At 41.7% G+C, this 27,434-nt stretch overlaps 1 protein-coding gene across 1 annotated transcript; it reads left to right on the top strand.

Moving 5' to 3' along the window:
- The first annotated feature begins 5,233 nt into the window (after positions 1 to 5,233).
- gtpbp6 (GTP binding protein 6) lies at positions 5,234 to 23,761 on the top strand. Its single transcript, XM_088350264.1, has 11 exons — positions 5,234 to 6,034; positions 7,118 to 7,267; positions 7,340 to 7,477; positions 7,598 to 7,668; positions 9,658 to 9,788; positions 9,875 to 9,945; positions 11,730 to 11,888; positions 14,929 to 15,137; positions 19,932 to 20,080; positions 20,143 to 20,295; positions 23,008 to 23,761. The coding sequence occupies exons 1-11, from the start codon at positions 5,830 to 5,832 to the stop codon at positions 23,126 to 23,128; spliced, it is 1,557 nt and encodes a 518-aa protein (XP_088206390.1). The 5' UTR covers positions 5,234 to 5,829; the 3' UTR covers positions 23,129 to 23,761.
- Positions 23,762 to 27,434: the final 3,673 nt, after the last annotated feature.

Below are 27,434 nucleotides of genomic sequence, written 5' to 3'. Positions count from 1 at the left end.
TACCCTGCACACAGGCTCGAATTTCTTGCCTTGAAATGGGCGGTATGTGATAAATTCAGCCATTGGTTGAAAGGAAGACACTTTACCACGTGGACCGACAATAACCCACTTACATACATTTTGACCAAACCAAGACTTGATGCGTGTGAACAGCGGTGGGTAGCGAAGCTAGCTGCATACAATTTTGACCTGAAGTACATTCCCGGCCCAAAGAACATCGTAGCCGACGCTCTGAGCCGTGAGCCATTTGTACGGTCATGTGTGGGTCATCGCCTTGTTACCGAGCCCTATACTTCGCTCTTGGACCAAGTCAACAGGGTGAACAACAGTACTGTGCAAGAGGTGTTCAGAGTATCCAACAATTGTCACGCTGTTGTAGACGAGAGTGCTGGGACATCAGACGAGTCAGTAAAAAGGGCAATTCCATCAGGCTCCAATGGTTCTGTGACATCAGAAGAGGTTGCTGCTGTCTTCAGTGCTCAGTCCACTGGTGGCGTGGGTCAAGTGATGGGAACAGACGCCAACTTCAATCTTCTGCAGAAGGGAGATCAGTCAACGGCACTCCCACAGAGTCAGCTTGTTGGTTTACAAGAACAGGACAACACAATAAGCAGGACCATGTACTTTGTGCATAGACATAAGAGACCTACCAGGCGTGAGAGAGCTGTCGAGTCGCCTAGTGTGATGAAACTACTGAAGCATTGGAGCAGACTCACCATACAGAATGGCATGCTCTACAAAATAAGGAAAGATCCTCACATGGCCAAGAAAATCTTCCAGTTTGTGGTGCCTGATTCATTGAAAGAGAAAGTCCTTCAAGGTTTACATGACTCAGCAGGTCACCAAGGCCAGAACCGTACTTTGTCTCTGGTGAGGCAACGATTCTTCTGGAATGGCATGGAACGTGATGTTGTGAATTATGTCAAATCCTGTCAGCGCTGTGTAGTAGGGAAAACACCGGAACCACACAACCGTGCACCACTCAAGAACATAGTCACCTCTGAGCCTATGGAGTTGGTCTGTATAGACTTTTGGACTGCTGAGCAAGAGAACAAGTCTGTAGATGTCCTGGTCGTAACTGATCATTTCTCCAAGATGGCGCACGCCTTCCCTTGCAGAAATCAAACCGCCAAACAAGTTGCTCGCCGTCTGTGGCAGGATTTCTTCCTTGTCTATGGTTTCCCACGGCGTATCCACTCTGATCAGGGAGCTAATTTTGAGAGCAAACTGATCAAAGAGCTTCTAGAGATGGCAGGGGTGCAGAAATCCCATACCACTCCGTACCACCCCATGGGAAATGGCATCGCAGAACGATTCAACCGAACATTGGGAGATATGATCAGAACCCTTCCCCCTCAGCCCAAAGCAAAGTGGCCACAAATGCTGCAGCAGCTCACATTCTGCTATAACTGCACAGAGCATGAGACAACAGGGTTTGCACCGTTTTACCTAGTGTTTGGTAGGATCCCTCGTCTCCCTGTCGATGTCATGTTTCAACATGCTAATACCAATGATGCTGTTGTCAGCTACTCTGACTTTGTACGCCATCTGAAGAAAGATCTACATGAAGCTGCTCAAATTGTACAGAGGAATACTCTCAGAGAACAGACTCGTCATGCCAAGCTGTACAACCGTAGGGCCAAAGGATCACCTCTCGTCGTGGGAGACCGGGTGTTGATCGCCAACAGAGGTGTCCCGGGGAAACGCAAAGTTGCAGATAAGTGGGAGTCAACCCCGTATGAAGTCATATCAGTCAAGCCTGATCTCAATGTCTACAGAGTCAAGGATTGTCTGACGGGCAAAGAGAAGGTAGTTCACAGGAATTTGCTGCTCTCTGTTAGCTTCTTTCCCTGTGAGGATGATCTGGCCAGCGAATCTGAACACTCAGAGTCTGACGCTGCTATGCATGGAAGTGATGTATGCCCTGATTTACCTGACGCGGTTGAAGACAGTGATGTCCGTACAGTAAACTGGGTGATACAGGCAGGTGAAGAGCAAGTTCATCCAGAGGTAGAGGATAACTCACTAGACAGCAGATCTGATGCCCAGTCCGACTCTCGCAGTGTTGATACATCCAGCCGAGGAAGTCAGCACATCCCCGAACAAGATGTTGACCATACTTCAAGTGACAATACGGAAAGCCCATCACAGTGCTCTGAAAACATGATCCCTTTGGGTATGGGTCTCCCAGACGAGACCCCATTGAACACTGACCATCTGGACGCAGACTCCCCTGATACTGACTGTTTAGACTTGACTGCCCCAGACCTTCAAGCTCAGGTTATTTGTGCTCAACCTAACCGTTATGGTCTTAGGGTCCGCCAGTCCATCAGGCCTCCTAGTCGTCTTATTTGTCAGATGAATGACCATGTGGTAGGTGACAATCATCTGTCCGCAATATCTGCAAGTTCCTAGTTTAAGTTCAGTAGAGATGCACTTTCAGTTTGAGTAACAAAGCTTGAGTAAGAAACAAGAATTGTGCCTATGTGAGCACTTACAACTACAGGAACAATGTTTGATATTTCAGAGATGTAACAGGCATCTTTGAGTCTGTGCTTAGTTAGGAGTTTGCTCGCCTCCTTTCTTTTCACACTCCTTTTTGGGAGAGTTTTAGAACTGACATGCACTTCAGTTTGTTCCTTGTAATACTGTACCAGTTTTCGTGTCCTCTTTTTCATCAGTATTTGCCTTTTTGGCATGTGATTTTTTTTCTGTTTAGTGTAGCACTCCCATATTTAGCAGAATTTCAGGGGGGTGTATCTAACGGGTGTAATAATAACTTTTATTTTATTGAAATTCCTGCTAAAATATGTGTATAGTTTTTGGTAAATGTCCTGCAATGCTGAGTCCAACAGTGCCATCTGCTGGTATGGGGTGGGGTTTGGTTTTGGCTTCTAACATGTGACCAGGAGGCGGGGTTTTGTCAGTTTAACCAGAGTACTACAAAGGTAAGACATATCTTTTGGTGCTCCACAAAATAAGTTAATTTTAAACTTTATAACCCCAGCTGACAAATCTCTCACCATGCATAGTAATGTGATTGATATTGTCAAGCTGTTTAGGTTTATTTTCGTTTTGTTTCTGTTTTACTAAATCTTAATTCCCCTTGTAGAGATCAAAGAGATCAGACCCAGCAGAAAAAGCTAATGTTGTGACTCATCCATTTGCAGGTAAATTGTACCCATTTTTATACTCATTATTGTTTTTATTCCTATTTTTCATATACATTAAAAAAAAGGATGATGTTGGTTAAAATTCAGAGTAAAGAAAAACATGTTGAATTCATTGTAAACGTTAAAAATCCACTATACGATCTCTTGTTAAAAGTATCTTGTTAAAATGCAAAGATTTATAAATGTATTGTGATATTCTAAAATGTATTTTCTGTAAAGTGAAGAGACAGCTCTTTGATATGCTTTGTTGTCAGTTTAACCAGAGTACTACAAAGAGATCAAAGAGATCAGACCCAGCAGAAAAAGCTAATGTTGTGACTCATCCATTTGCAGAACTGTAATAATAAAAACCTCATCATCCAGTCCAGCGTGAATGTGGATCTTTGGTGGGACACGTACAACGCGGTTACAAGTGGAAATAAGATCCCCTCAAGCAGACATATCATATCAATATCCAGGGTTGGGTAGGGTTACTTTAACTTGATTACTTTCAATTACTTTTGGATGACTCCAATACCAAATATGCTAATAAAAGACAAAAGAAACTAAATAGGAATAAAATGACTCAATTTTGTGCAGGCTCGGGGAGTAACGGAATACATGGAACGGCAAAAATGATGTTGGCAAGTTGTTTGGATTTATTTTTATTTTGTTTCTGTGGCATTTTATGTTAGTTTTGCCGGAGATCAAAGCCAGGAGAGAAAGCTTACCACGTGTGGTGAGTCATCATTTTATTCATATTTAGTTTCTTTTGTCTTTTATTAGCATATTTGGTATTGGAGTCATCCAAAAGTCATTGAAAGTAATCCCGTTAAAGTAACCCTACCCTGTCGATATCAATGTACTTCGTAGCCTAGATGGTAAGGCGCCTGCTTTGAGACTGGGAGGTTCGGGTTCGCGCCCCGGCCGAGTCATTCCTAAGACTTAAAAAGTGGTCGGCGGCGCCCTCTGTTGGCTGCGGCTGCATCGGCTCGCTACAACGGGTCAGGTGCAATCGACATTTCGTTCTGTGTACATTGTTACACAGAATGACAATACAAGGAAATTATTTATTTATTTTATTTATTTATTTCTCAGGAATGGTCTTATCGCACAACCTTGAAGATTCAGCAATGTGCTAAATTCTTGAACAAGGACTTCTTCTTTTTGTTTTTTTAATGTGAGTTCTGCGTGTTTGTTTGTGCTGCATGTTCCATTTTTGCAAATATTCTTCACTGTAAGAGAGGGCCAGATACATTCTTGTTTGCCTTTTGGGTGGAGTGCACTCCTGGCCTCTTCCTTGATTAATCGGTCCTCAACTGCATTGCTTTTCTCCAACTATATTTTTGGCATTTTTATGTTGATGACAATATTGAAACTTGAATCTAAGCAGGGGTGTCAAACTCATTTTATCTCGGGGGCCACACGATAGAAGAAACATTCTCTCAGGGGCCGGACTAGTAGATTAAAGAGAAAGAAAAAAGAGAGAAAGAAATAAGACAAAGAGAGAGGGGGGGGGGTAGAGAGGGTGGGACAAAGAAAGAGAGAAAAAGAGAGAGAGAGTGAGTAACAAAAGAGATAAAAAGAGAAATAGTGAGAGGGGGAATAAAGAGAAAGAACAAAATCCAAAGAGAAATAGAGAGAAAGAGAAGAGGGATAAGAGAAGGAGAGAAAGAGAAAAGTGGAGAAAGGGAGAAGGACAAAGCAAGAGAGGGAAAGAGAGAAAAGGAAAAAATGAAGAGAGGGCAAAGAAGGTAAAAAGACACAGAAAGAGACAGAAAAAAGAGAGAGAGAGCGCGAGGAACAAAAGAGATTCTTTTGTGCTTCTCTGAGCGTTGTCTCTCGGGCCGGATTCAATCCCTTGGCGGGCCTGATGCGGCCCGCTGGCCGCCTGTTTGACATGGCTAATCTAGTGGCACTTGTTCCCTTAAGATGGCAGTCTCGGAAAAAAAGACCGCAAGGGAAATAAAATTTAAAAAAACAACAACAAAAATACTTGTACATTATTTAAAATAAATAACACAGAGGAATACGTTGATTTGTGTATAGCGTTATACAACTGAGATAAAAGTAGAAACAGGACTCAGTTTAGCAAAAAGTAGCTAATTGAGATAGAAAAAAAACAAAAGCAAAAGTTTTAAATTTTACTTAAAATTCAAGATGTAGAAATGTAGAAATTACTTGAGTAAATTCCAACATTTTCAAATAATTAAAAACATCGCAGAAAAATAAAGCGAAATATTAACACGGGAAGTGACGTACCAAAGAGAACAGACAATACACTTATCCGGAATCATTTTTTGCAGGCATAATAACTCCAAACACCAGATAGTAATACCTCTAAATTGTTAGTCACTTATTAGATCATTATCCCAAAGATAAATGAACATACACATGAAGGTCGATTCTCTTATTTATTAGGAAGTAGAATTTTGTCCATCGAAACGTTTGCCTTCAAGATTAAATGTAGGGTATAATACTTGGACGGGTGCTGCAATGGATCAACTGTAGTGTCCAGTCTAACTTTAAACACGGTCAATTTCTATATTAACAAAGATTTGGAGAACATTTTTTTGTATAACATGTGTCTCGTATGTTAAGAGCGTGCGTGTAACACAAGGAATTCGTCTATTATAATGGAAGTTTACAAGACGTGACTGAGAGTCCTTGAGTGAAAATGGCAATGGTGAGGAGGATTTGTGCGTGGTCGCCAGTCCTCCACCGAGCCTTCACCCGGACCAGCAACCCAGTTTCCTCCGTGCCCCCTTCGAGGACCACCGGCCTTGTTCAAGACGCTGAAGCCCCCTTGGTGCAGTGCAGAAGAACCTTTGGCTTGTCTCCCTGCACCCTGAGGAACTCTGATGACTTCACTGAAGACAGAGGTGACCAAAGTATTCACTTGATTAGATATATATAGGGTTGGGTAGGGTTACTTTAACTGGATTACTTTCAATTACTTTTGGATTACTCCAATACCAAATATGCTAATAACCATGGATAAGCATCGCTCAGGTCCCTTTCCTCACATGGTTATTCTGTGCCTTGCCATATTGATATTTTATCTGTATTACTCTATCTTTTGTTTTTATTGGATCTAAACCTATGCATGTGTCTTTGTATGATGTGTTTTGGGTTGTTGGGCGGGAAGGGGAGCGGGGATTTTATTGTCTTCAACATTGGGGTAGGCTGTCCAGAGTTGCATTCTCATTAGTGCCCTAACGACCCACACAGTTAAGGGATCCGTAAAACCGTCTATGCCAAATGCAGCACTTTGAGGGGAAATTTATTGCCTGAAAAGTGATTTAAGTAAATTTAACTGGATTTGATCACCAGTGTTTATGAGAGAATTTCTCTTATGTTTCTGAGCATGTTTTAAATGTCTTGATAAACAAGCGTTTGACCAGTAAGTATGTACGTTTTTGACATGTTCCTGAGACAATTTCAGTCCAGTTAGTATATTTCACCTATCTTTTTGAGCAAAAATATTCCACTCTTATTTATGAAAACGAGTGTAAGAGCCAAACTTGAATTATGGCACAGACGGCAGCCCTTTCAAATGTCTCATTTCATCTCTCATCTCATTAGCTGCACCGGTTATCCTCAGTAGGGCCGCGGGGGTGCTGGAGCAATCATCGGGCAGTGGGCAGGGGACACCCTGAACTGGTTGCCAGCCAATCGCAGGGCACACAGGGACAGACAACTCACTCGCTCATTCACACTTAGGGACAATTTGGACCGGCCAATCCACCTGAAATGCATGTCTTTGGAATGTGGGAGGAAACCCACGTAAGCACGGGGAGAACATACAAACTCCGCACAGCAAGTCTGGTAGCTGGATTTGAACCCACACAGGAGATTCCCAAGACCTTAGAACTGTGCCGCACACGCGCTAACCACTGCGCCGCCGTGCTGCCCTTTCAAATGTATTATTCTTAAAAAGTGTTTGGACTGGGCCGGTTTCACAGATCCCGAAGATGACGAAGATGACATGGAGGAGGCGGACAAATTGTTCCAAGAGCTGCAACCTACCACGGGTCTCACAGGGAGCCCTCACCAGGTCTTTGTAGTCCACCCTGATGTCAAGTGGGGGAGCAAGAAGCAGCACCTGACCACAGGTAGTTTGGACAGCTGCTACTGTAACTAAAAGCAGGGTTGAAAGCTGCCCGTCTGCTTTTTCTGCTTTGTAGCCGAGCTGATGATGGCGGAAGCGGTGGCTCTGGTCAACACGCTGGACAAGTGGACGGTGGTGGACCGTCTTATCCTGTCCACCAAGACACCAGAGAAGAGGAAGATCTTCGGCAAAGGGAACTTCCAGATGCTCACGGGTACTTTGTGATCATCTGGTTTAAAACAAGAACTCTCAATGGGGGTCACGGTTCTTGTAAAGTTTGCCATGAATTAAAATGTCATCGAATGTGACAAGAGTTTCCCTTAAATCCGTGCAGAAAGGATCAGACAGATGGTGGGCATCACGGCTGTTTTGGTCAATGTGGATCGTCTGTCACCGTCAGCACAGGTAACATCATTTTAACAAAAAACACAAAGATGGTGACATTCAAACGTCCACCTGACTACCCATAATGTCTCATCTCATCTCATTAGCTGCACCGCTTATCCTCAGTAGGGTCCAGGGTGCTGGAGCCCATCCCAGCAATCATCGGGCAGTGGGGAGGGGACACCCTGAACTGGTTGCCAGCCAATCGCAGGGCACACAGGGACAGACAACACGCTCGCTCATTCACACCTAGGGACAATTTGGACCGGCCAATCCACCTGAAATGCATGTCTTTGGAATGTGGGAGGAAACCGGAGTGCCCCGAGGAAACCCACGCAAGCACGGGGAGAACATACAAACTCCGCACAGGAAGTCCGGTAGCTGGATTTGAACCCACACAGGAGGTTCCCAAGACCTTAGAACTGTGCCGCACAAGCGCTAACCACTGCCCCTCCGTGATGCCACCCGTAATGTACATTTATATAGTCAACACAAAGCTTTAACTAAAAGTTTTGGTTTTTTTAATTTATAAATAAATAATTCATTTTAAAAATTTAGATAAAAATGATTTGAAATGCACGTATAATTTATTAAAAAATGTTTAGTTCATTACGCTCCATATTCTTTTTAAAAGTCAAGTCATGTTTATTTGTATAGCCCTTAATCACAAGGAGTCTCAAAGGGCTGCACAGACTCCATACTATTATTACTCCAACACAATTCAGATGAATGACAAGAGGGTTTAGCACACAGGTGTCAAGCAGGCGGCCCGCGGGCCAGATCAGGCCCGCTAAGGGATTGAAACCGGCCCGCGAGACAACACTTAGAGAAGCGCAAGAGAAAAACGAGCTGCAGGTTGAAATATGTCAACTTGATGTTGCCAAAGCCAGGTGCCTCGAACAAAGACGCTGTACTTGTATTTCTCTCTCTGTCTTTCTGTGTCTCTGTGTCTCTGTCTCTGTGTCTCTGTCTCTGTGTCTCTATCTCTTTCACTCTGTTTCTCTCTTAATCACTTCCTTTGTTGCTCTTTGTCTCTTTCTCTTTGTGTGTCTTTTTAACTTATTTAGCTCTAACTTCCTTTTTTCCTTTTCTCTCTTTTCTCTTACTCTCTTCATACCCTTTGCGCTTTCTTTTCTCTTTCCTCTCCCTCTGTCTTTCTATTTCTCTTTGGATTTCTTTCTTCCTCTCCTTTTCTTTTCTCCTTCTCACGACTTTTTATCTCTTTTGTTTCTCATGCTCTCTCCCTCTCTCCCCCTTTTTTTTTCTTTGTCCCACCATCTCTCCTTTTCCCTCCCTCTTTCTCTTATTTCTTTATCTCTCTTTTTCTTTCTCTTTAATCTACTAGTCTGGCCCCTGACAGAATGTTTGTTATATCGTGTGGCCCCCGGGTTAAAAGGAGTTTGACACCCGCTAAACTTCAGCAAATAAGCAAAAAAAACAAACACAACTTTGACGTTCTACAATTTAGGGTATCCCAAATCCATGTCTATCTATGCATGTGCTAAAAGCACACGTTGATTTTTTAAGTTTAGTACGCCACACTCAAGACAAAAGGAATAATCAAATTCCTACCGCAACCTTGATGTGGAGCTCTATGAAGAATCAGATCTTTGTTGGATTCCTATACTCTAAAAAAAAACACGGGTCACCAAACTTTATTAAGCTCAGAGGTGCTTTTCGTTGTATGAAGGGCTACCAGTTTGATATACATTTTTAAAATGACAATTTATCATGTTATTACAATATTATTACTATGCTGTTACTATGTTATTACCAGGTTTTAATTATTAGTCAACCACTAAAACATAATGCCAGTTAGAAATCGATTTCCTGGAAAATCACAATGACTCATCTCGGGTGAGCTATTTTTAGAGCCTGCCCACAATCTACTCAGGTGTACTAGGTGAGCTATCTTGTGCCCGCGGGCACCACATTGGAGACCTCTGTCACTCAAAATTAGGTTGCGAAGCAGTACACCGAATCAAATGTGATGTGTTTGTTGTCCTGCAGAGGGAGCTAGAGGAGGCCTGGGGGCTGAAGGTGCTGGACAGATACTCGCTGGTGCTGCACATCTTCCGCTGCAACGCCAAAACCAAAGAGGCCAAGCTGCAAATCTCGTTGGCCGAAATACCACTGCTTAGGTACTCCCACATACGGAATAGAAAATGTCTGAAATTGGAATAAATAGAAATGTCAAATGGTGTTAAAGGTGAACTTTTTGGAGCAGGTCAAGTCTGAAGAATGAATTCCTCAACCTGGACCAGCAGGGCGGAGGCGCCCGATACATCGGTGGTTCAGGTAACCGCAAACACAAACCTAGAGTATCCCGACTCGCATAAAATGTTAAATTAAAGTCCCATCTTCAGAGTTCTCGTTTGCCCGCGTCCCAGCGTCCTCGACGCATCATTTTTGCTGAGGAGGCATAGTGTCGAATCAACGCGCGTCAACTTTTTGGACACAAAATTGTCATTATTACCCGATTCCTTTTTTTTTTTTTTTTAACAAAGATTTACCGCACTCCAAACCTTTTGTCAGGCAGATCCGCCATTGTTGTTTTGGTCTCGCGGTTCGAGTTTTCGTCTGCACGCCGATTTCTGCAAAAGAGATCTTGTTGTTTAGAGATGACGTCATTGTTGTGGTGTCTTCCTCGATTTAGGGTGAAAATCAACATAAAGTTGGTAATTTCTTCAGAGTCAGTAATGAGTCGAAACATAATGCAGAAAGTGATAACAACGGCAATAATTCCGGTACGAAAAAACGGCAGAGAAATTAGTCAGAAGATCGCGGAGGCAAGGAAAACACGTGTGTTGAAGCGAACGGTTCAACGAAAGAAAATAAACAAAAGAATACTTGTAGCAAGAAAAGGACTCTTCTGCCAAAATTGACTAAAGTTTATTCCTGGTTACGCTATGAGGAGGATGATAATGATAATGGATTGGACCTTGAGAAGGCATTACAGCTGTGGCGGGACAGCAAACCACGAAGAATATATGAACTGAAAAATTTGAAGTGATAACTGCTTTGTATTACCAATCAACTGTGATGATTAAAACTGAATGAAAATATAGATTAATATAATTATTTCAGCAGTAATATTTTGTATAATGTACAATATTGTGAACTGAAAAATCTGAAGTGATAACTGCTCTATATTACCAATTTATTGTGATGGTTAAAACTGAATGAAAATATAGATTAATATATTATTATTTTGTATAATGTACAATATTGTTGTGAATGATTATATAGATTTATATTATATATTTGTCACCGAATTACAATTTCAACCTCGATAACACTAAATTTTGGGGACTCATAGATCTCTGTTGGGACCAGTGTTCCCTCCAAACTGCGCGTGTGCGCAATTGCGCACTGCTCGCACATTCTCAGGGCACAAGAAAACCTAGCCAGCTCACAAAAATGAGGGCTCAAAATTACTAATTAAGAAGCGACTTAAGTCAAAGTTACAGTGCATGAAGTTCAAAATACACGGGTTCCCCTGACGTTGTGTCCTAAATGCGGTATTTTGAAGTCGAGTCCAAGTAGAACGATGTTTAGTAGTTAGAAGAGTTTGTCGAGAACCGGCTTCTTCGGCTCGGCTCACTAAAACGAATGTATGTCTTGTGAAAGAATTGTAAATATATACGGCCTACAAACGACGTTTGGCCGTACAACCTTTGCAATCGTACATGAGTCAATTCCTTCAAAAGTGAAAAATAATTTTGCATTGCCGGAAACTCAGCAAAATGTCAAGTTTTGGACGTGTTTGATAATAACTCAGTTGCCACACTTGGGATTGCCGTTGCTCACTGTTGTTTCAAGCATTGCTCACCGACTTTGTGTGAACGCTCAGACCCGTGGAAAATTAGAGGGAACATTGGTTGGGACCCATAGAATTTTGAACATGTCCCCGGGACCGATCACTTTTCAGAGGTAAAATGAACACTACATCTTTTAAATTGCCTTTAAATAGTCTCCAATTGTGGTACGAGTTGGCTTTCCTTGTCGATTTGTGCCAGGCATCCGCAATTCCCATCCAGTTTTTTTTCCAAGCCCTTTTTTTTCCTCCCTAATCCTCACAGGTGAGACACAGTTGGAGGTCCAGCAGCGGGTGCTAAAGGAGCGCGAGATGAAGATCAGAGCGGCTCTGGAAAAGTTGAGCAGGAAGCGAAGGATGCTTCGAACTCGCCGGAAGGACAAGGATTTCCCTCTCATCTCCGTGCTTGGATACACGAACTGTGGTGAGAGGAAATAAATTAAATAATATTTCCCAACGTGTCTACATATTCTTTCATCTTTTGCTAAATGCAGGTTTTTAACCCCCTTTTTTTGTTTTTACCAAATTGAGTTATTACGCTCGACAAAAAATGCATTTAAAAATATTTACGTTTCACTTATTTTCAGTTTTTAAAACTGTTAGGAATTTATTATTAAAAATGTATCGTTTACCAAATTGTTCGAATTAGTTATCTGACTCCATTAACCAAACACAACCTGCATTCTCCTAACAATGCACGCTCGTTTCTTGATGGGAAAATGAGCAAGAGACCGGCATTTCCACACAGGGGCAGATTTAATTTCTTCAATAATTTAGCTAAGCGAATCGAATATTAGTCGAATTAGTGTCACTCGAGTCTCTGTCAAGCTTGCTCTCTCGATCTTCTGCCTTTCTTCCTCTGCCCACGTTTTTTCCGCAAGCTGGTGTGCCGGCTCCTCCCATGGGCGTGCCAATGAAAGCCCCCCACATGGGGGTCGCCTCGTCTGGAGAAACTGGAGAAACAACACCGAGTGCTTATCAAAACAGTGCCTGGCGTCCTTCGTCAGAGTCCTGTTATCAAAATTCCCCAACCAAAACATTCCGAATTTGGAACAGCGTGACCTGAAGCCCACTCAGTGAAAATCTTCATTGCACTCGATAAATGTAACTTGTATTTATTCGTATAAAATCCTTTATAGTCAAATGTATAAAATCCTTCAATACTAATACTTGTTGTATTCTAACCCTTTGAAAGCCTAACCATATACAAAACCTTAATAAATCTTAATATCTACCCTGAGCCCAATTTAAACCTGTACACAAAATTACACAAACCTTACACAATTTTCTGGCTTCGAATCCTTAAGCCTAAGTTAAAACCCTGATCATAATTGTTAACCCCACCCTTTACAGGTGGGGTGCATAATTTGAGGTATCCTTAAAAAGTATTAAAAAAAAATCTCTATTAAGTATGTGCTAATAAGGCCCAACTTAGCTCAAAGAGCACTTACGCTTTATTTTCTGTTGCGCCTATCTGATATTATCTTAATTTTATCAGGCCTGTTCGGGTCGGAACAAACCCCCAAAAATATGAAAAATAGAAGAGTTCCTCCGAGCGTGTCTAAGAAGTGCCTGCTGCCATCTCCTGGTTTAAAGTCATGATTGCAGCCCTAAATTTTCAAATGCTGCACCCCACCTTCAACACTGGTTTGAAACCCTCACTGTAGTTTTAAAAAAAAAAATCAAAGTTTGAAACCCTAAGCATAGATGGAAACCATACTTTGTAACCTAACACTACTTTCATACCATTTTTAGAAATCTACTTTGAATCCCCAACTCTTGTTTTAACCACTACCTTAAACCTAATTTAAAACCCTACTACCTTAACCCTTAGTTCAAAACCCTACTTTGGAACCCTTACCCAGGTTTTAAACCACATCTTTACATTAGTTTAAGAGAATATTTTATAACTCTAATTGTCATAGTTTTAAATATTATCATAGATGGAAACTTTATGACCCTAATCATTAGTTTCAAACCTTTTTGAAAACCATAAAACTAATTCGAAACCCTTCCTTGCATCTTTAAGTTGAAATGCCAGCACTGGTGTCAAACTTCAAATCTTAACATTAGTTTGAAACCCTGATTAATGTTTAGGGACTGTGCAAACCTTAATTTGAAGCCTTAAAGGAACATTGTGTTTTATTTAGAGCCTCCTATCGGTAGAAAAAAAAATTCATCCATAAAAGAAACTATTGGTTTTTATAATAATAAACGATGTAAGGTTTTAACATTTATTAAACTGAAATCTGACTCCTAATTCCTTACAGTTGAAGCTTATTCAAAAGTCGGAGAAGTTATTGAGCCGAGTATAGTCCACATATAAGTTTATTAGCCGAATCCAAGAGAGAAAACATCTTTCTTCTTCGCCAATTACAATGTGTGTAGAAAGAGAGCGAGTGGTGGGGGCTTCCTGGTTGCCCACTTTTATGACAAATGGCTATCAAATGTCCAGCCCCATGACCAAGCCTCTGGCTGATTGGTCCGCACCGTCCTTAATGCAAATATCCCAATCGTCCTTCGAAGCATTGGGAGAAGGGTGATAGGTCATCGCCCTTGCCCCCAGACGATGTGATTAAGTCAAGCGAGGTGACAGACAGAATTACAAAGACACATTCCAAAGGAAATGAGGTTTTGACACCTTTCTAAAGAAATGTACTCAAGGCTGAGGTGACACAAAGAAGGACAAGCAGTTTTGAGTATAAGTGAAATAAAACAGCGTATAAAATAGTATATAACTTCAGCAATTATATATATAAACCATAAAATAAATGTGATTTATTTTTATTTTAAATACTCGTAGGTTGAAATATTTAAATTTATTTCACATAATCTTCAGAGAGCTGACATAATTGCTGGCAATCATGCTGCTACGGGTACCCTCAAAAATTAAAAACTTTATGAAAGGCTGGGCAAAAAAATCGATAGGAAAAATGGTGCTGTTGTGTCACTTTGAATCTCTGTAGTTTATATTCTTCCTAGTGCTTTTTAGCACTCGTTTTCCGTGGTAATTCACTATACAACAACATCTAGTGGTCAAATAACACACAGCAACCCTTAAAACTAAAGAAAACCCTTCTTCAGAATTCTAATCCCTGTTTCATACCCCTTTTTGAAACACTCACCCTAATTTGCAACCCTAATCAATAGTATAATTTGAAAGTCTTAACCTCTTTGGAAAACCCGAACTCTAGTTTGAAACCCTACTTGGAAACCTGACATTATAGTCGTAACCCTCCTGTCATGTGTAATATGATATATGTAATATTGTGTAAATTATAACCTTATATTCTTTGTTCCTTTATCTTCTTTGTTTTCTTTTATCCTCACCGTTAAATGTGAAACTGGAGTGCCACGTCAGATTTCGTTGTCACATTATGTTCAACCCATTGTGTAACAATGACAATAAAGGTATATTCTATTCTATTCTATTCTATTTTATTCTATTATATGTGCGCGGGCAGGAAAGACGACGCTGATCAAAGCGCTGACGGGCGACGCAGGACTGAGTCCCCAGGATCGTCTTTTTGCCACGCTGGACGTGACTGTGCACGCAGGCCAGCTGCCGTCCCGCCTCACCGTCCTGTACGCGGACACCATCGGGTTCCTGTCCCAGCTGCCGCACCAGCTCATCGACTCGTTTTCTGCCACGCTGGAGGACATAAGGCACTCGGTAGGTCTTTGTCCATATAAACGCATTGACTACTGAGGACTCGGTGAGCTTTGTTTTTCCTCCCCGTCCTCAAATCAACATCCAGGTTCCACAAGACTTTAACCATTGTCACAAGAGGTTCTGTTGAGGTTTTTATTAGAAAAAAACAAATGGATAACAGGATATATTCTGGGCCTGTGAAATGCAGAACGAGATGTTTGTGTGTGTCACAAGGGTGTTTACGAAATGGCTGCCCAAAGTTTGTATACCGACGCTCCCCTACGTTCGACTGAAGGATTTTATACATTTGACTATACTGGACTGTCTCAGAAAATTAGAATATTGTGATAATGTTCTTTATTTTCTGTAATGCAATTAAAAAAACAAAAATGTCATACATTCTGGATTCATTACACATCAAGTGAACTATTTCAAGCCTTTTATTATTTGAATATTGCTGATTTTGGCTTACAGCTGAAAAAAAATCAAAAATCCTATCTCAAAATATTAGAATACTTCTTAAGACCAAGTAAAAAAAAATATTTTATAACAGCAAAACTAAATCAAACATTTGAAAATGTCCATTGATGCACTCAGTACTTGGTTGGGAATCCTTTTGCACGGATTACTGCATCAATCCGGCGTGGCATGGAGGCAATCAGCCTGTGGCATTGCTGAGGTGTTATTGATGCCCAGGATGCTTCGATAGCGGCCTTCAGCTCATTTGCATTTGTAGGTCTGGTGTCTTTCATCTTCTTCTTAACTATACCCCACAAATTCTCAATGGGGTTCAGGTCAGGGGAATTAGCATGCCAATCAAGGACAGTGATGCCATGGTCAGTGCACCAGTTACTGGTGGTTTTGGCACTGTGGGCAGGTGCCAGATCATGCTGGAAAATGAAATCCTCATCTCCATAGAGCTTTTCAGCAGATGGAAGCATGTAGTGCTCTAAAATCTCTTGGTACACAGTTGCATTTACTCTGGACTTGATGAAACACCAGCAGCTGACATGGCTCCCCAAACCATTGCTGACTGTGGGAACTTCACACTGGATTTCAAGCAACTTGGATTTTGCTCCTCTGCAGCCTTTCTCTAGACTCTTGTCTTCCAAATGAAATGCAAAACTTGCTTTCGTCTGAAAAGAGGACTTTGGACCACTCTGCAACTGTCCAGTGCTTCTTCTCCATAGCCCAAGTCAGACGCTTCTTCCGTTGTCTTGAGTTCAGAAGTGGCTTGACCATGGGAATACGGCTATTGTAGCCCATTTCCCGGACACGTCTGTGAACTGTGGCTTTTGATACCTGGACTCCAGCTTCAGCCCACTGTCTTTGAAGCTCCCCCAAATTCTGGAAGCGGCTCTTCTTCACAATTTTGTTAAGGCTGCGGTCATCTCTCTTGGTTGTGCAGCGTTTCCGGCCACATTTTTCCCTTCCAACAGACTTTTTGTAGATATGCTTTGAAACTGCACTCTGTGAACAGCCTGCTCTTTGAGAAATTTCTTTTTGTGTCTTACCCTCCTGATGGAGGGTATCAATTATGGTCCTCTGGACAGCAGTCAGATCAGCAGTCTTCCCCATACTTGTGATTTAGTTTACTGAACCAAGCTGAGTGTTTTTAAGGCTCAGGAAACCTCGCAAGGTGTTTCGAGTTAATTAGATGATTCAGGTGATTAGTTGTATAGCCTACTTGTATACTTTTTCATGATATTCTAATATTTTGAGATAGGATTTTTGAGTTTTCTTAAGCTGTAAGCCAAATTCAGCAATATTAAAATAATAAAAGGCTTGAAATAGTTCAGTTGATGTGTAATGAATCCAGAATGTATGACATTTTTGTTTTTTTAATTGCATTACAGAAAATAAAGAACTTTATTACAATATTCTAATTTTCTGAGACAGTCCAGTAAGGGATTTTGTACGATCAAATACAAATTACATTTATCGAATGCAATGAAGATTTTCACAGAGAAGGCTTAAGTTCAATGACAGGTCACGCCGTTCCGAATGCGAATGTTTTGTTTAAGTCAAGTCAAGTCACATTTATTTATATAGCCCTTAATCACAAGAATGTCTCAAAGGACTGCACAGGATTACAATGACACAATTACCTGATCTTAAACCAACATGCGGGCAAGGAACAACTCAAAACCGCAGCGTGAGGAAAAAGAGAAACCTTGAGAAGGGACCTCACAAGTGGTAATCCCCCTTTCAGGATGACCAGGGTGAATTACATCTAGCATTACAGTACACAGACATAGTAAACACTAGGTAACATGATGAAAATTTGTCCGGAAAGTGCATGACAGCAGCAACGCCCCCAGCCTGTAAACTAGTCCAGAAAGTCTATGACGGCCACGACGCAGCTTCCCAACTCTGCCAGCTGGTCCATGCAGGCGTTCACATGCTTCAGGTCAAACGCTGGTCCGCTGACTCATCTCAAATCGTCCTTCTCCTTCGTATCACCACTAGGCAGGCAGTCGGAAGAAGACAGGACAATACAGAATATGAGGTGGGCATCAATCATAAGCTTTGGAATAGAAGTGTGTCTTAAGCCTTGATTTAGAAACTTCTATTGAGGTTGCAGATCTTATCTCCGGAGGCAGGGCATTCCATAGCACCGTGGCTCAGATGGGGAACGCTCTCAAGCCTACAGACTTCTTGGCTCACGGAGTCACAAGTAGACCGAGTTCTGTTGATAACTGGACTCTGACGGAGAAGGCCAGACGCAGGACGCCAGGCACTGTTTTGATCGAGGCGAGGTGGTGGAGCCGTGGAGCCCACGTGGGGGGTTTTCCTGACGTGCCCATGGGAGGAGCCGGGGCTAAAAGGCGTGGGCCGGGAGAACTTCAGAAGATCGAGGGAGAACGAGAGAAAAGGCCCGAAGAAGACTCGAGCGACACTAATTCGACTAATTCGGCGGAGTTCACTTTGTTTATTTTATAAGGAATTAAATCTGCCCCTGTGTGGAAATACCTTGTCCATATTTTCCCAAAAAGAAACAAGCACGCATTGTTAGGACAGAATGTATGTTGTGTTTGGTTAATGGAGTCAGATAACTAATTCGAACAGTTTGGTAAACGGCACATTTTTAATATTAAATTCCTAACACGACTTACGTAAAACGGTAGATACGAAAAAAAAATTCCGGGATGTCTAAAAATATCCGGACATTGCTGTTAGTTAGATTATGTATTGTGTGCACCTTTTTCCGAGTAGAGGACTTTACTGTAGTCCTTCTTTCCGTAGCTACCGGCGTGTGGCGCTGTGACATTTTGAGAGCGCACTTGAGAAATCATTACAGCTTTGTTTTGTACTCACAAGCCCAGAATATTTTGTTTTATCCATTTTATTTGTTCTAGTGTAACAAAAACTTTAAACTGCTCTCTCCAGTGTTTGTTTTTACTCATCTATTCCTGCAACCTGGATGTTGATACGAACATGCGTAGGGATTAAAGTTCTGTCGTCCTTAACTTATTTGCCGATCAGCAACATAAGAGTAGCTCTTGGCTTCAAAATTGTGGGATCTATGTCGATCTCATGTAGTGGGAGAGCTATTTTAAAGTTGGCTGATCACTAAAAAATACACCTAGCATTTTGTCTTATTTTACAACTGCAGTTGGAGAGAGAAGGGCCGTGTTCCTTAACTCTGAGGGGCCCCTCCTGCCCAAACTGCATTTATTTAGATAGAACAAAGACGGAGAAAGAAAGAAACTCCCCTTTGGGCGGTACCAATACTTTGGAAACTCTGTTCTCGACCATAATCCGTTCCAGAACACTGTTCGAAAACCGATTAGTTCGATCACCGAAATCATTTTTCCCATTAAAAATAATGTAAATTGTTTTAATCCGTTCCAACACCCTGAATGTTTACCTTGAATGTTTAACGTAAACATAAAGCTAACCCAGGCTAATCGTACGTCCGCGTTATCGTAATCTTCCGTACGATTGATTACGCTAACATGAACGTGTAAAAATGCAAAAATCAGGTCGTTTACAAGTCATTTAGCACCCGGGTCTCCACAACAAGTGGTGAGCGCTTCATTGGAAAGGGGGCTCCGTTCCAACACCCTGAATGTTTAACGTAAACATAAAGCTAACCCAGGCTAATCGTACGTTCGCGTTATCGTAATCTTCCGTACGATTGATTACGCTAACATAAACGTGTCAAAATTTAAAAAAAAAGGATAAAGAAAAGAATTATGAATAGGATTTCTTACCTTTGTTGTGGTCAGCAGAAGCCATGCTGTATTCCCTAGCAAGATCAGACACTCGCACACCTCCTTCATATTTTGCTATTATTTCTTTCTTAAATGCAATAGTTGTACGCACTACTTTTCTTTTTTCACCTGTAGCAACTTTGCTGCTTGCATTGACTTTCTTCAGAGGCATAATTAGGGGCTAAAACACTTCCTACACCTATATTAAAAGCGGAAGCAAAACAAAGCACGTCCGCACGCGATATCAGTTGGTCACGAAAAGAGCGATCTACACCCGTACGTCGCTCGACATCGCACCCTAGCGTACGCACTCACGCATTACCGGCGTTGGAACTCTTGACCGAACAGCGAAGCAAGAATTTCTCTAAATTTTTGGTCGGACTCCGATTTGTTCGAACTGAGAGGCGTTCGAAAACCGAGGTTCCACTGTATTTAAAACAGACACATGATACCATCTGGTTTAGAGACACACATTTTCTTGGGGAAGTTCACCTTTCAAATATATTTATTTTAGCAGATTCTATGCTTAGGGGTATTTAGCAGATTCTATGCCACTCATGGCGATTGTCGTTAAACCTCCATTTTGTTTTTTTCGCAGGACGTGTTGCTTCACGTGCGAGACGTGAGCCACCCAGAGAACGTTAACCAGAAGGTCAACGTGTTGAACGTCTTGAGGAACCTCCGAATGCCGGACGCTCTCCTTAGCACAATGATCGAAGTCCACAACAAGATCGACCTTGTTGATGGGTAGGATGCTTTTTTCTGGATTCCATTTCGACACATCTTTAAAATGCCATCGTGCTTTTCAGCTATCGATCCACAGAAGACGAAGTCATGCCCATCTCTGCTTTGAACGGGTGCGGATTGGAGGCGCTAAAGGAAGCGGTGGAAAAGCGTGTCTTGGCGGCAACGGGCAAACGCGTTGTCAGTCTGAAGGTGGACCTCAGTTCGCCGCAGCTCAGGTGAGGCCTGCCACGTTCGGTCGTGTGCCGTCCAACTTGCTATATTTATAAAAGTAACCCGCACTTGTGTATAATGCGCACACTGAATTTTTGATTACGTAAAATCCGGATTATAAGCCGCACGCACCACATTTTACGGACATAATTAGTTTTGTCCTTACACAAGCCGCACCTGTATATAAGCCGCATGCGCCAACATTTAAACATGTAACACAGTCACAATTTTAACCTAAACCTGACTTTAGGTGCCGCGATTGTAACTGCAGATATAGTACACAATCCATCCACCACAATCGGCAACATGAACGGAAAATGATACCGGTAGTTAGAATTTAATGCAAACCTTTAAAGTCCAGGTCCCGTTGAAAGTAATCCAATGAAAAAAATATATATTTCCAAAGTTAAGGGTGGGAAAAATATGTATCCACTATTGTCCGCTGCAACAACAAAGAGATTGAACTCAGCTTTACCCCACTTCCCGTCAGCCCGCGTTTGCTCCGCCCCTTCTTTTTGATTCGCTCGTAGAAAACATATCACAATAAGTCTCTAAAATAAATACATTACAAAAATATACAGTTGCAAATACATATTATACATGGTTACACATATTTACAAAGAAAGACGGTACACCGAGAGAGTTTTCAAGGCTTTAATAATAATAATATAACTTTCATCCCAAACCGTGCCCGTGAAAGGTACCACCACGCTACTCCTAACACGCTCGCAACGCATAAAGCGCAGCTGTTAAAAAAAGCCGTACCGCAATTGCAAAATTCACATTAAACCGTCTTCAGCTTTCTCCTTATAACTGTCGCCATCAAGGGCGTTTTCCTCATCATCAGAACGAACCTTTGTCATACGGACAATTCGAATGTGAACTAAGAAGATGCAGATGCAGTCTACCTCGGCGCACAATTCCACCGGTCTTATCTTTTGTACTCGAGTGCCGCTGGTGGCCGTTAGAAAAATTACATAAATTGGCCGCTTCACTGAATAAGCCGCAGGGCTGAACATTTGGGAAAAAAGTAGCGCCTTATAGTCCGGAATTTACGGTAAAAATCGGTATGAAAATGTTTCACTTTTCTTTGGCTCAAACTAAGCATTGTAATTGAAAAATATGGAGACGAGGCGAACGAGTGTTAGTGTGTGCAATGGTATGCCCCAGCGGCAGTGTTGTGGTGCGTGACATCATGTCGCACATGCGGGAGCTAAATACTTGAGCGTACGCTACGGTTCTCTGACTCATTATTATTGTTACAGCTAATACACAAACACAGGGCGCGGAGCTCCGTCACGGGGTCACCTAGGTGCCGTACAACCATCGTTTCTCGCCCTGCTACCCCGGACGGTTTCTTTCTCTGCATTCCCTCCCGCGGCTGCCCTGCCAAAGATTTGGATAAATAGCTATCTGATCCAGGAATCAGCAAACCAAAGTGTGAAAAGAGCTATAACAGACCAAAGAAAATGACAACACAAATGTCTGTAAAACCGTATAGAAGTGTATTTTTTAAATTAAAAACCAAAAGGAGACTCTTATTAATAGCTAGTCATGTTCATTAAAAAAACGAAAGCACTGAAAAGTCCCCCTATCTTTTTCATTTTGATTATTCCTAAACAAAGCTTAAGGGACCCACTATTGCGGTGCTTAAGAGCCACATGTTGCTGTAGGTTGCTGACACCTCAATTTTTGTCTGTGTGTTTTTGAATGTGACTTATAGGCTCTAAAACCTTTTTTGTGAAAATTTACAGAGCTGTATTTTAAGCCACAACCTGTGTCTTTAGCTAGGTTTCCTGTCAAGGCTGGAAAGTGACTAGCAAATACCAACAAAAACTATAAACATCTGCTTTTGTGTTTTTGGAGAGACTGTCATTGGGTGTCGCCCCAAAATATACGCAGAGAGGAGATATGGCAAAAAGGGGACGCTCTTTATTGCATTCGGGACACGTTCAAAGTTCCAGACGTTCAACATTGGCCTTTGTAGTGTCCTCAAATAAAGTTAAGATATCTCGTGAAGGTTGTCTGCCAGCATATCAGTTTGTGACCGCCTGCAACAACATCATCCCACGACCTTCACCAGATGCCTACCTACTACATACATGATGACTATTTTTGCACCAAATGCATAATTGCACAAACCCTTACGATACCAACTGTATTACGATACCAAACTGTATGTAACATCCTACATGCCGACATTTCTTTGTGTAAATATCGTGTAAATTATAACTCTAACCTTATCCTCCTTGTTTTCAATTTAGTTGTCACAATATGTTAACCCATTTTGTAACAATGACAATAAAGGTATATTCTATTCTTCTTCTATTCTTCTTCTATTCTACTTATCATTAGTTATTATCCACATTCCACAACAGTGTGTAGTCTGATTTTGTGAGGTCTCTACCCCTTGGCAGCCAAATTGCAGCTTTCGACCACCGACCACTCCAAGCAACCAAATCCAATCTTCTATCTGCCTGGCAAATACGTGCCATTTGCTTTTTGTCACTAAAAATAGAGTGTAGTTGTCCTGAGTTGAGGGATTTTTTTGCGAATCATTGCACAGAAAACTTAATCTACTACCGCAATACACGACCTAAAGGTGTCACCCGAGCTATCGTGTATAACACGCACACACTTTGTGTTCCATTTTAGGTCAAAAAAAAAAAAAGTTGGATCTCTCTGAATAACTACGATCATTTTTTGGTGTCTGTCAGTTGGCTGTACAGGGAGGCGGCTGTGCAGGATGTGAAAGTGGAAGCTGACGAAGGCTCTGCAGTCGTCAAGGTGGTCATCGGAACTGCCGCCTTAGGGCGCTACAGGAAGCTGTTTGGCTAGCAGGTTTTAAAACAATTGGCTCAAAAACGACCTGCAATGTGTCAAAAAGGGACATGCAACTTGCCCCAACCCCCTTTTATGGGGGGTTTATTTCTGTGTGCAAATCTTTTTTTGTAAATGACACAAAATGACAAATTTTTTTTAGTTTGTTTTTCCTGGTACAAGCAATGGGTGTTGGTCTAAAAGTATTTGGTTCCTTTTTAGATAGTTTTAAAGCACAGGTGTCAAACAGGCGGCCCTCGGGCCAGATCAGGCCCGCTAAGGGATTGAATCCGGCCCGTGAGACAACATCCTGAGAAGCGCAAGAGAAAAACAAGCTGCAGGTTGAAATATGTCAACTTGATGTTGCCAAAGCCAGGTGCCTCGAACAAAGACAATGTGCTTGTATTTATTTCTCTCTCTCTCTCTCTTTGCCACCCCTTTTCTCCCACTCTCTCTGTCTGTTTCACTCTGTGTCTCTTTTTCTCTTCCTTTGTTGCTCTTTGTCTCTTTCTCTCTCTGTGTCTTTTGCTCTAACTTCCATTTTTCCTTTTCTCTGTTTTCTCTTTCTCTCTTCGTACCCTTCGCGCTTTCTTTTCTCTTTTCTCTCCTGTCTTTCTATTACTTTTTGGATTTCTTTCTTCCTCTCCCTTTCCCCCCCTCTCTCACGACTTTTTATCTTTTGTTTCTCACGCTCTCTCCCCTCTCTCTTTTTCTTTCTTTGTCCTGCCCTCTCTCATTTTCCCTCCCTCTTTCTCTTATTTCTTTATCTTTTTTTCTTTAATCTGCTAGCCCAGCTCCCGACAGAATGTTTGTTCTATCGTGTGGCCCCCGGGTTAAAATGAGTTTGACACCCCTGTTTTAAATGGACACGGTGTAACATTTGACAACTAGATGTCGCTAGGGCAGCACTGCGGCTCAGTGTTTAGCGCGTGTGCGGCACAGTTCTGATGTCATGAGATCGAACCTCCTGTGTGGAGTTTGCATGTTCTCCCCATGCTTGCGTGGGTTTCCTCCCATTTTTTTTACAATTCAAGAAATCAAAACTTTATAGCCAAGTATTCCAATTAAAATCACATCTTATCATTGTAAAGATTTTGGTGTTTTAAAGAAAATCACAAATTTTGTGGGGATAGTTTGCACAATTTGAACCCCCATGTTATAATAATAATAATAATAATAATTTCCTTTGTATTGTCATTCTTTGTAAAAATGTACACAGAACGAAATGTCGATACACCTGACCCGTTGTAGCGAGTCGATGCAGCCGCAGCCAGAGGGCGCCGCCATTATACCAATTAGGTATGTCTCGGTCGAGGCGCGAACCAGCGACCTCCCAGTCTCAAAGCGGGCACACTACTGGAGGCTCTCACTGTTGACTATTAATTCAAAATAAATGGACTCCATCTTTATCCTATTTAGGCAAACTAACCCACATTTTGCAGAGGTTGTCTTAAATGTAAATATCGTAAATTCCGGACTATAGAGCGCACCTGATTATAAGCCGCACCCACCACATTTTAAGAGGATAACCGCTTTTGTACTTGCACAAGGCGCACCTGTATATAAGCCGCATGTGCCCACATTAAGACATGTAACACAATCACAAATTTAATCCAAACCCGACTTTGAGTCCCGCGATTCTGACTGAATATAAAGTACACAGTCCAAAAACCACAGCCAGCAAAATGAACGGAAAATTATACCGGTACTTAAGGTTTGATGCAGACCTGCAGAGTCCGGGTCCCGTTGAAAATAATCCCAAAAAAAAAAAAGTATATTTCCAAAGGTGAGGGTGGGAAGAATATATATCCACTATTGTCCGCTGCGTCCACAAACACGTCTCACCTTTACTCCACTTCCCGTCAGCCCCCGTTGTTTTTGCCTCTTCTTTTTGATTCGCCCGTGGAAAATTAATCAGAATAAGTCTATAAAATAAATACATTACAAAAATATTCAGTTGCAAATACATATTATACATGGTTACACATATTTACAAAGAAAGACGGTACACCGAGTGTTTTCAAAGCTTTATTATTAATATAACTTTCATCCCAAACCGTGCCTGTGAAGGATAGCAAAACGCTACTAGCAACACGCTCGCTAAACAGTAAACGGCTCTGTTAAAAAAACATACCGTCCTTGTAGTAATCACGGTAAACCTCCTTATCTTCCTCCTTATAACTGACGTCATCGAAGTCGTCTTCCCCAGGATGGGAAAGAGACGTCATATAGACGTCGTCCCAGGCTCCCTTATTCAAGAACACGCTCGCAAAGTAAAGTTTACGTGCAGTAGCTCTGTTTCCTTCTTTATCGGACTGCTCGATTGCATTTAGCTTGAAAGTTGCATCATGTGCCTTTCTTTTTGCAATTTGCATGGTGAGGTTATTTCTACGCTAATTTAATTTGTGCACAAGCTAAGAAGTTGCAGTCTTCCTCGGCGCATATATTCCACCGGTCTAAATCTTACCTTTTGTACTCGAGCGCCGCTGGCGGCTGTTAGAAATATTACATAAATTGGTCGCATCACTGAATAAGCCGCAGGGTTGAACGTTTGGGGAAAAAAGTAGCGGCTTATAGTCTGGAATTTACGGTACATGTTTTTCTTTCTTTTTCTGTGCTAAAAATCAAAATGTTTGGTCAAATGATAGAAAGTGGTAAATAACAGAAGTTTTATTTATTGTTTACCCAACTTAGTATTCAGGACTGAGTTGTATTCCTCTAAAGAAAATATTTCACACATCACCAACTTTCTACACGAGCATGAAGTTTTTTCTGTACACGTACAGTATAACGATTACATCTATGCCGAGGAGTTCAAACTACCGTAACCACTGCCACATACTGGGGAGCATGTGTCATTACAAAGGATACAAAAATATAAAAAATGAATAGTTTTTTTTCAACTGTGTGTTGTGATAGCTTGCTTCATAAAGAAAATGCCAGTATTGTTTTTGGAAAAAAAATAACTTCAATCTATTTTACTTAACTGATTTAAAATGATTAATTATTATTGTAAAAAAACAAAGAAATCAAATTAAAAACTGCAGAATTGTGTGCAACCTGATATGGTGTGACCGAACAAATCATGCCGACAGCCGAGCATTAATTCAGCCACAACAAGAATCCAACGCGTTTTTTGTGGATCTCAGCAGGATTCATAACAAGGGTGGGCAAACTACAGCCTGTGGGCCACTTTCAGCCTGCAAGGCTTTTTCCTCTGGCCAGCTAAACGGAAATGTTAAAAATATAATGATAGCATGTATAAAATGGTTTGAAAGCAAGTATTATGAATGAAAATATTTAGATTTTGTGCCACTCTTGTCCCCAGTTTCCCCAACAAATGGCTTGCTTCCTTTTACTTTTATTGCTATTCTTATCGTGTATTTATTTATCTTCTTCCTTCTGAGTTAGCCGTATTGCATTTTGTTTTTTCAATGCAAATGATCAAATTTAGAACACCGTTTATTACTTTGCTTTAATCCTGCGTGTTTCAATACCATCCATTATCTGCACCGCTTATCCTCAGTAGGGTCGCGGGGGTGCTGGAGCCCATCCTAGCTGTCTCAGTGGGCAGGAGACACCCTGAACTGGTTGCCAGCCAATGACAGGGCACACAGAGACGGATAACTCGCTCGCTCATTCACACCTAAGGAAATTTGGACTGGCCAATTAACCTGACATGCATGTTTTTGGAATGTGGGAGGAAACGGGAGTGCCCGGAAGAAACCCATGCAGGCACGGGGAGAACATGCAAACTCCACACAGGAAGGTTCGATCTCATGACCTCAGAACTGTGCCGCACACGTGCTAACCACTGCTCCACCGTGCTGTTCTGTTTCAATACCAATGTGATTAAATGTTTATAGACCAAAAAGAAAACACGTACAGCGAAACCTCGGTTTTCGAACGCCTCTCAGTTCGAACGGTGTCCGACCAAAAATTTCCAGAAATTCTTGCTTCGCTGTTCGGTCAAAAAGTCGGAGTTCGAACGCCGATAATGCGTCAGTGCGTACGCTAGTGTGCCATGGTGAGCGGCGTACGGGTGTAGATCGCTCTTTTCGTGACCAACTGTTATCGCGTGCGTACGTGCTTCGTTTTGCTTTCGCTTTTAATATAGGCGTACGAAGTGTTTTAGCCCCTAATTATGCCTCTGAAGGAAGTCAGTGCAAGCAGCAAAGTTGCTACAGGTGAAAAAAGAAAAGTAGTGCGTACAACTATTGCTGATCTTGCCTGCGCCTCCTGCTGACCACCACAAAGGTAAGAAATCCTATTCATAATTCTTTTCTTTTTCCTTTTTTTTAATTTTACACGTTCATGTTAGCGT

The sequence above is a fragment of the Urocampus carinirostris genome, chromosome 12, assembly GCF_059441175.1.
Source record: "Urocampus carinirostris isolate Australia breed hairy pipefish chromosome 12, RoL_Ucar_1.0, whole genome shotgun sequence".
Lineage (NCBI taxonomy): Eukaryota > Metazoa > Chordata > Actinopteri > Syngnathiformes > Syngnathidae > Urocampus > Urocampus carinirostris.
The sequence above is the reverse complement of the archived record's forward strand: the minus strand, read 5'-3'. Positions and strand labels throughout refer to the sequence as shown.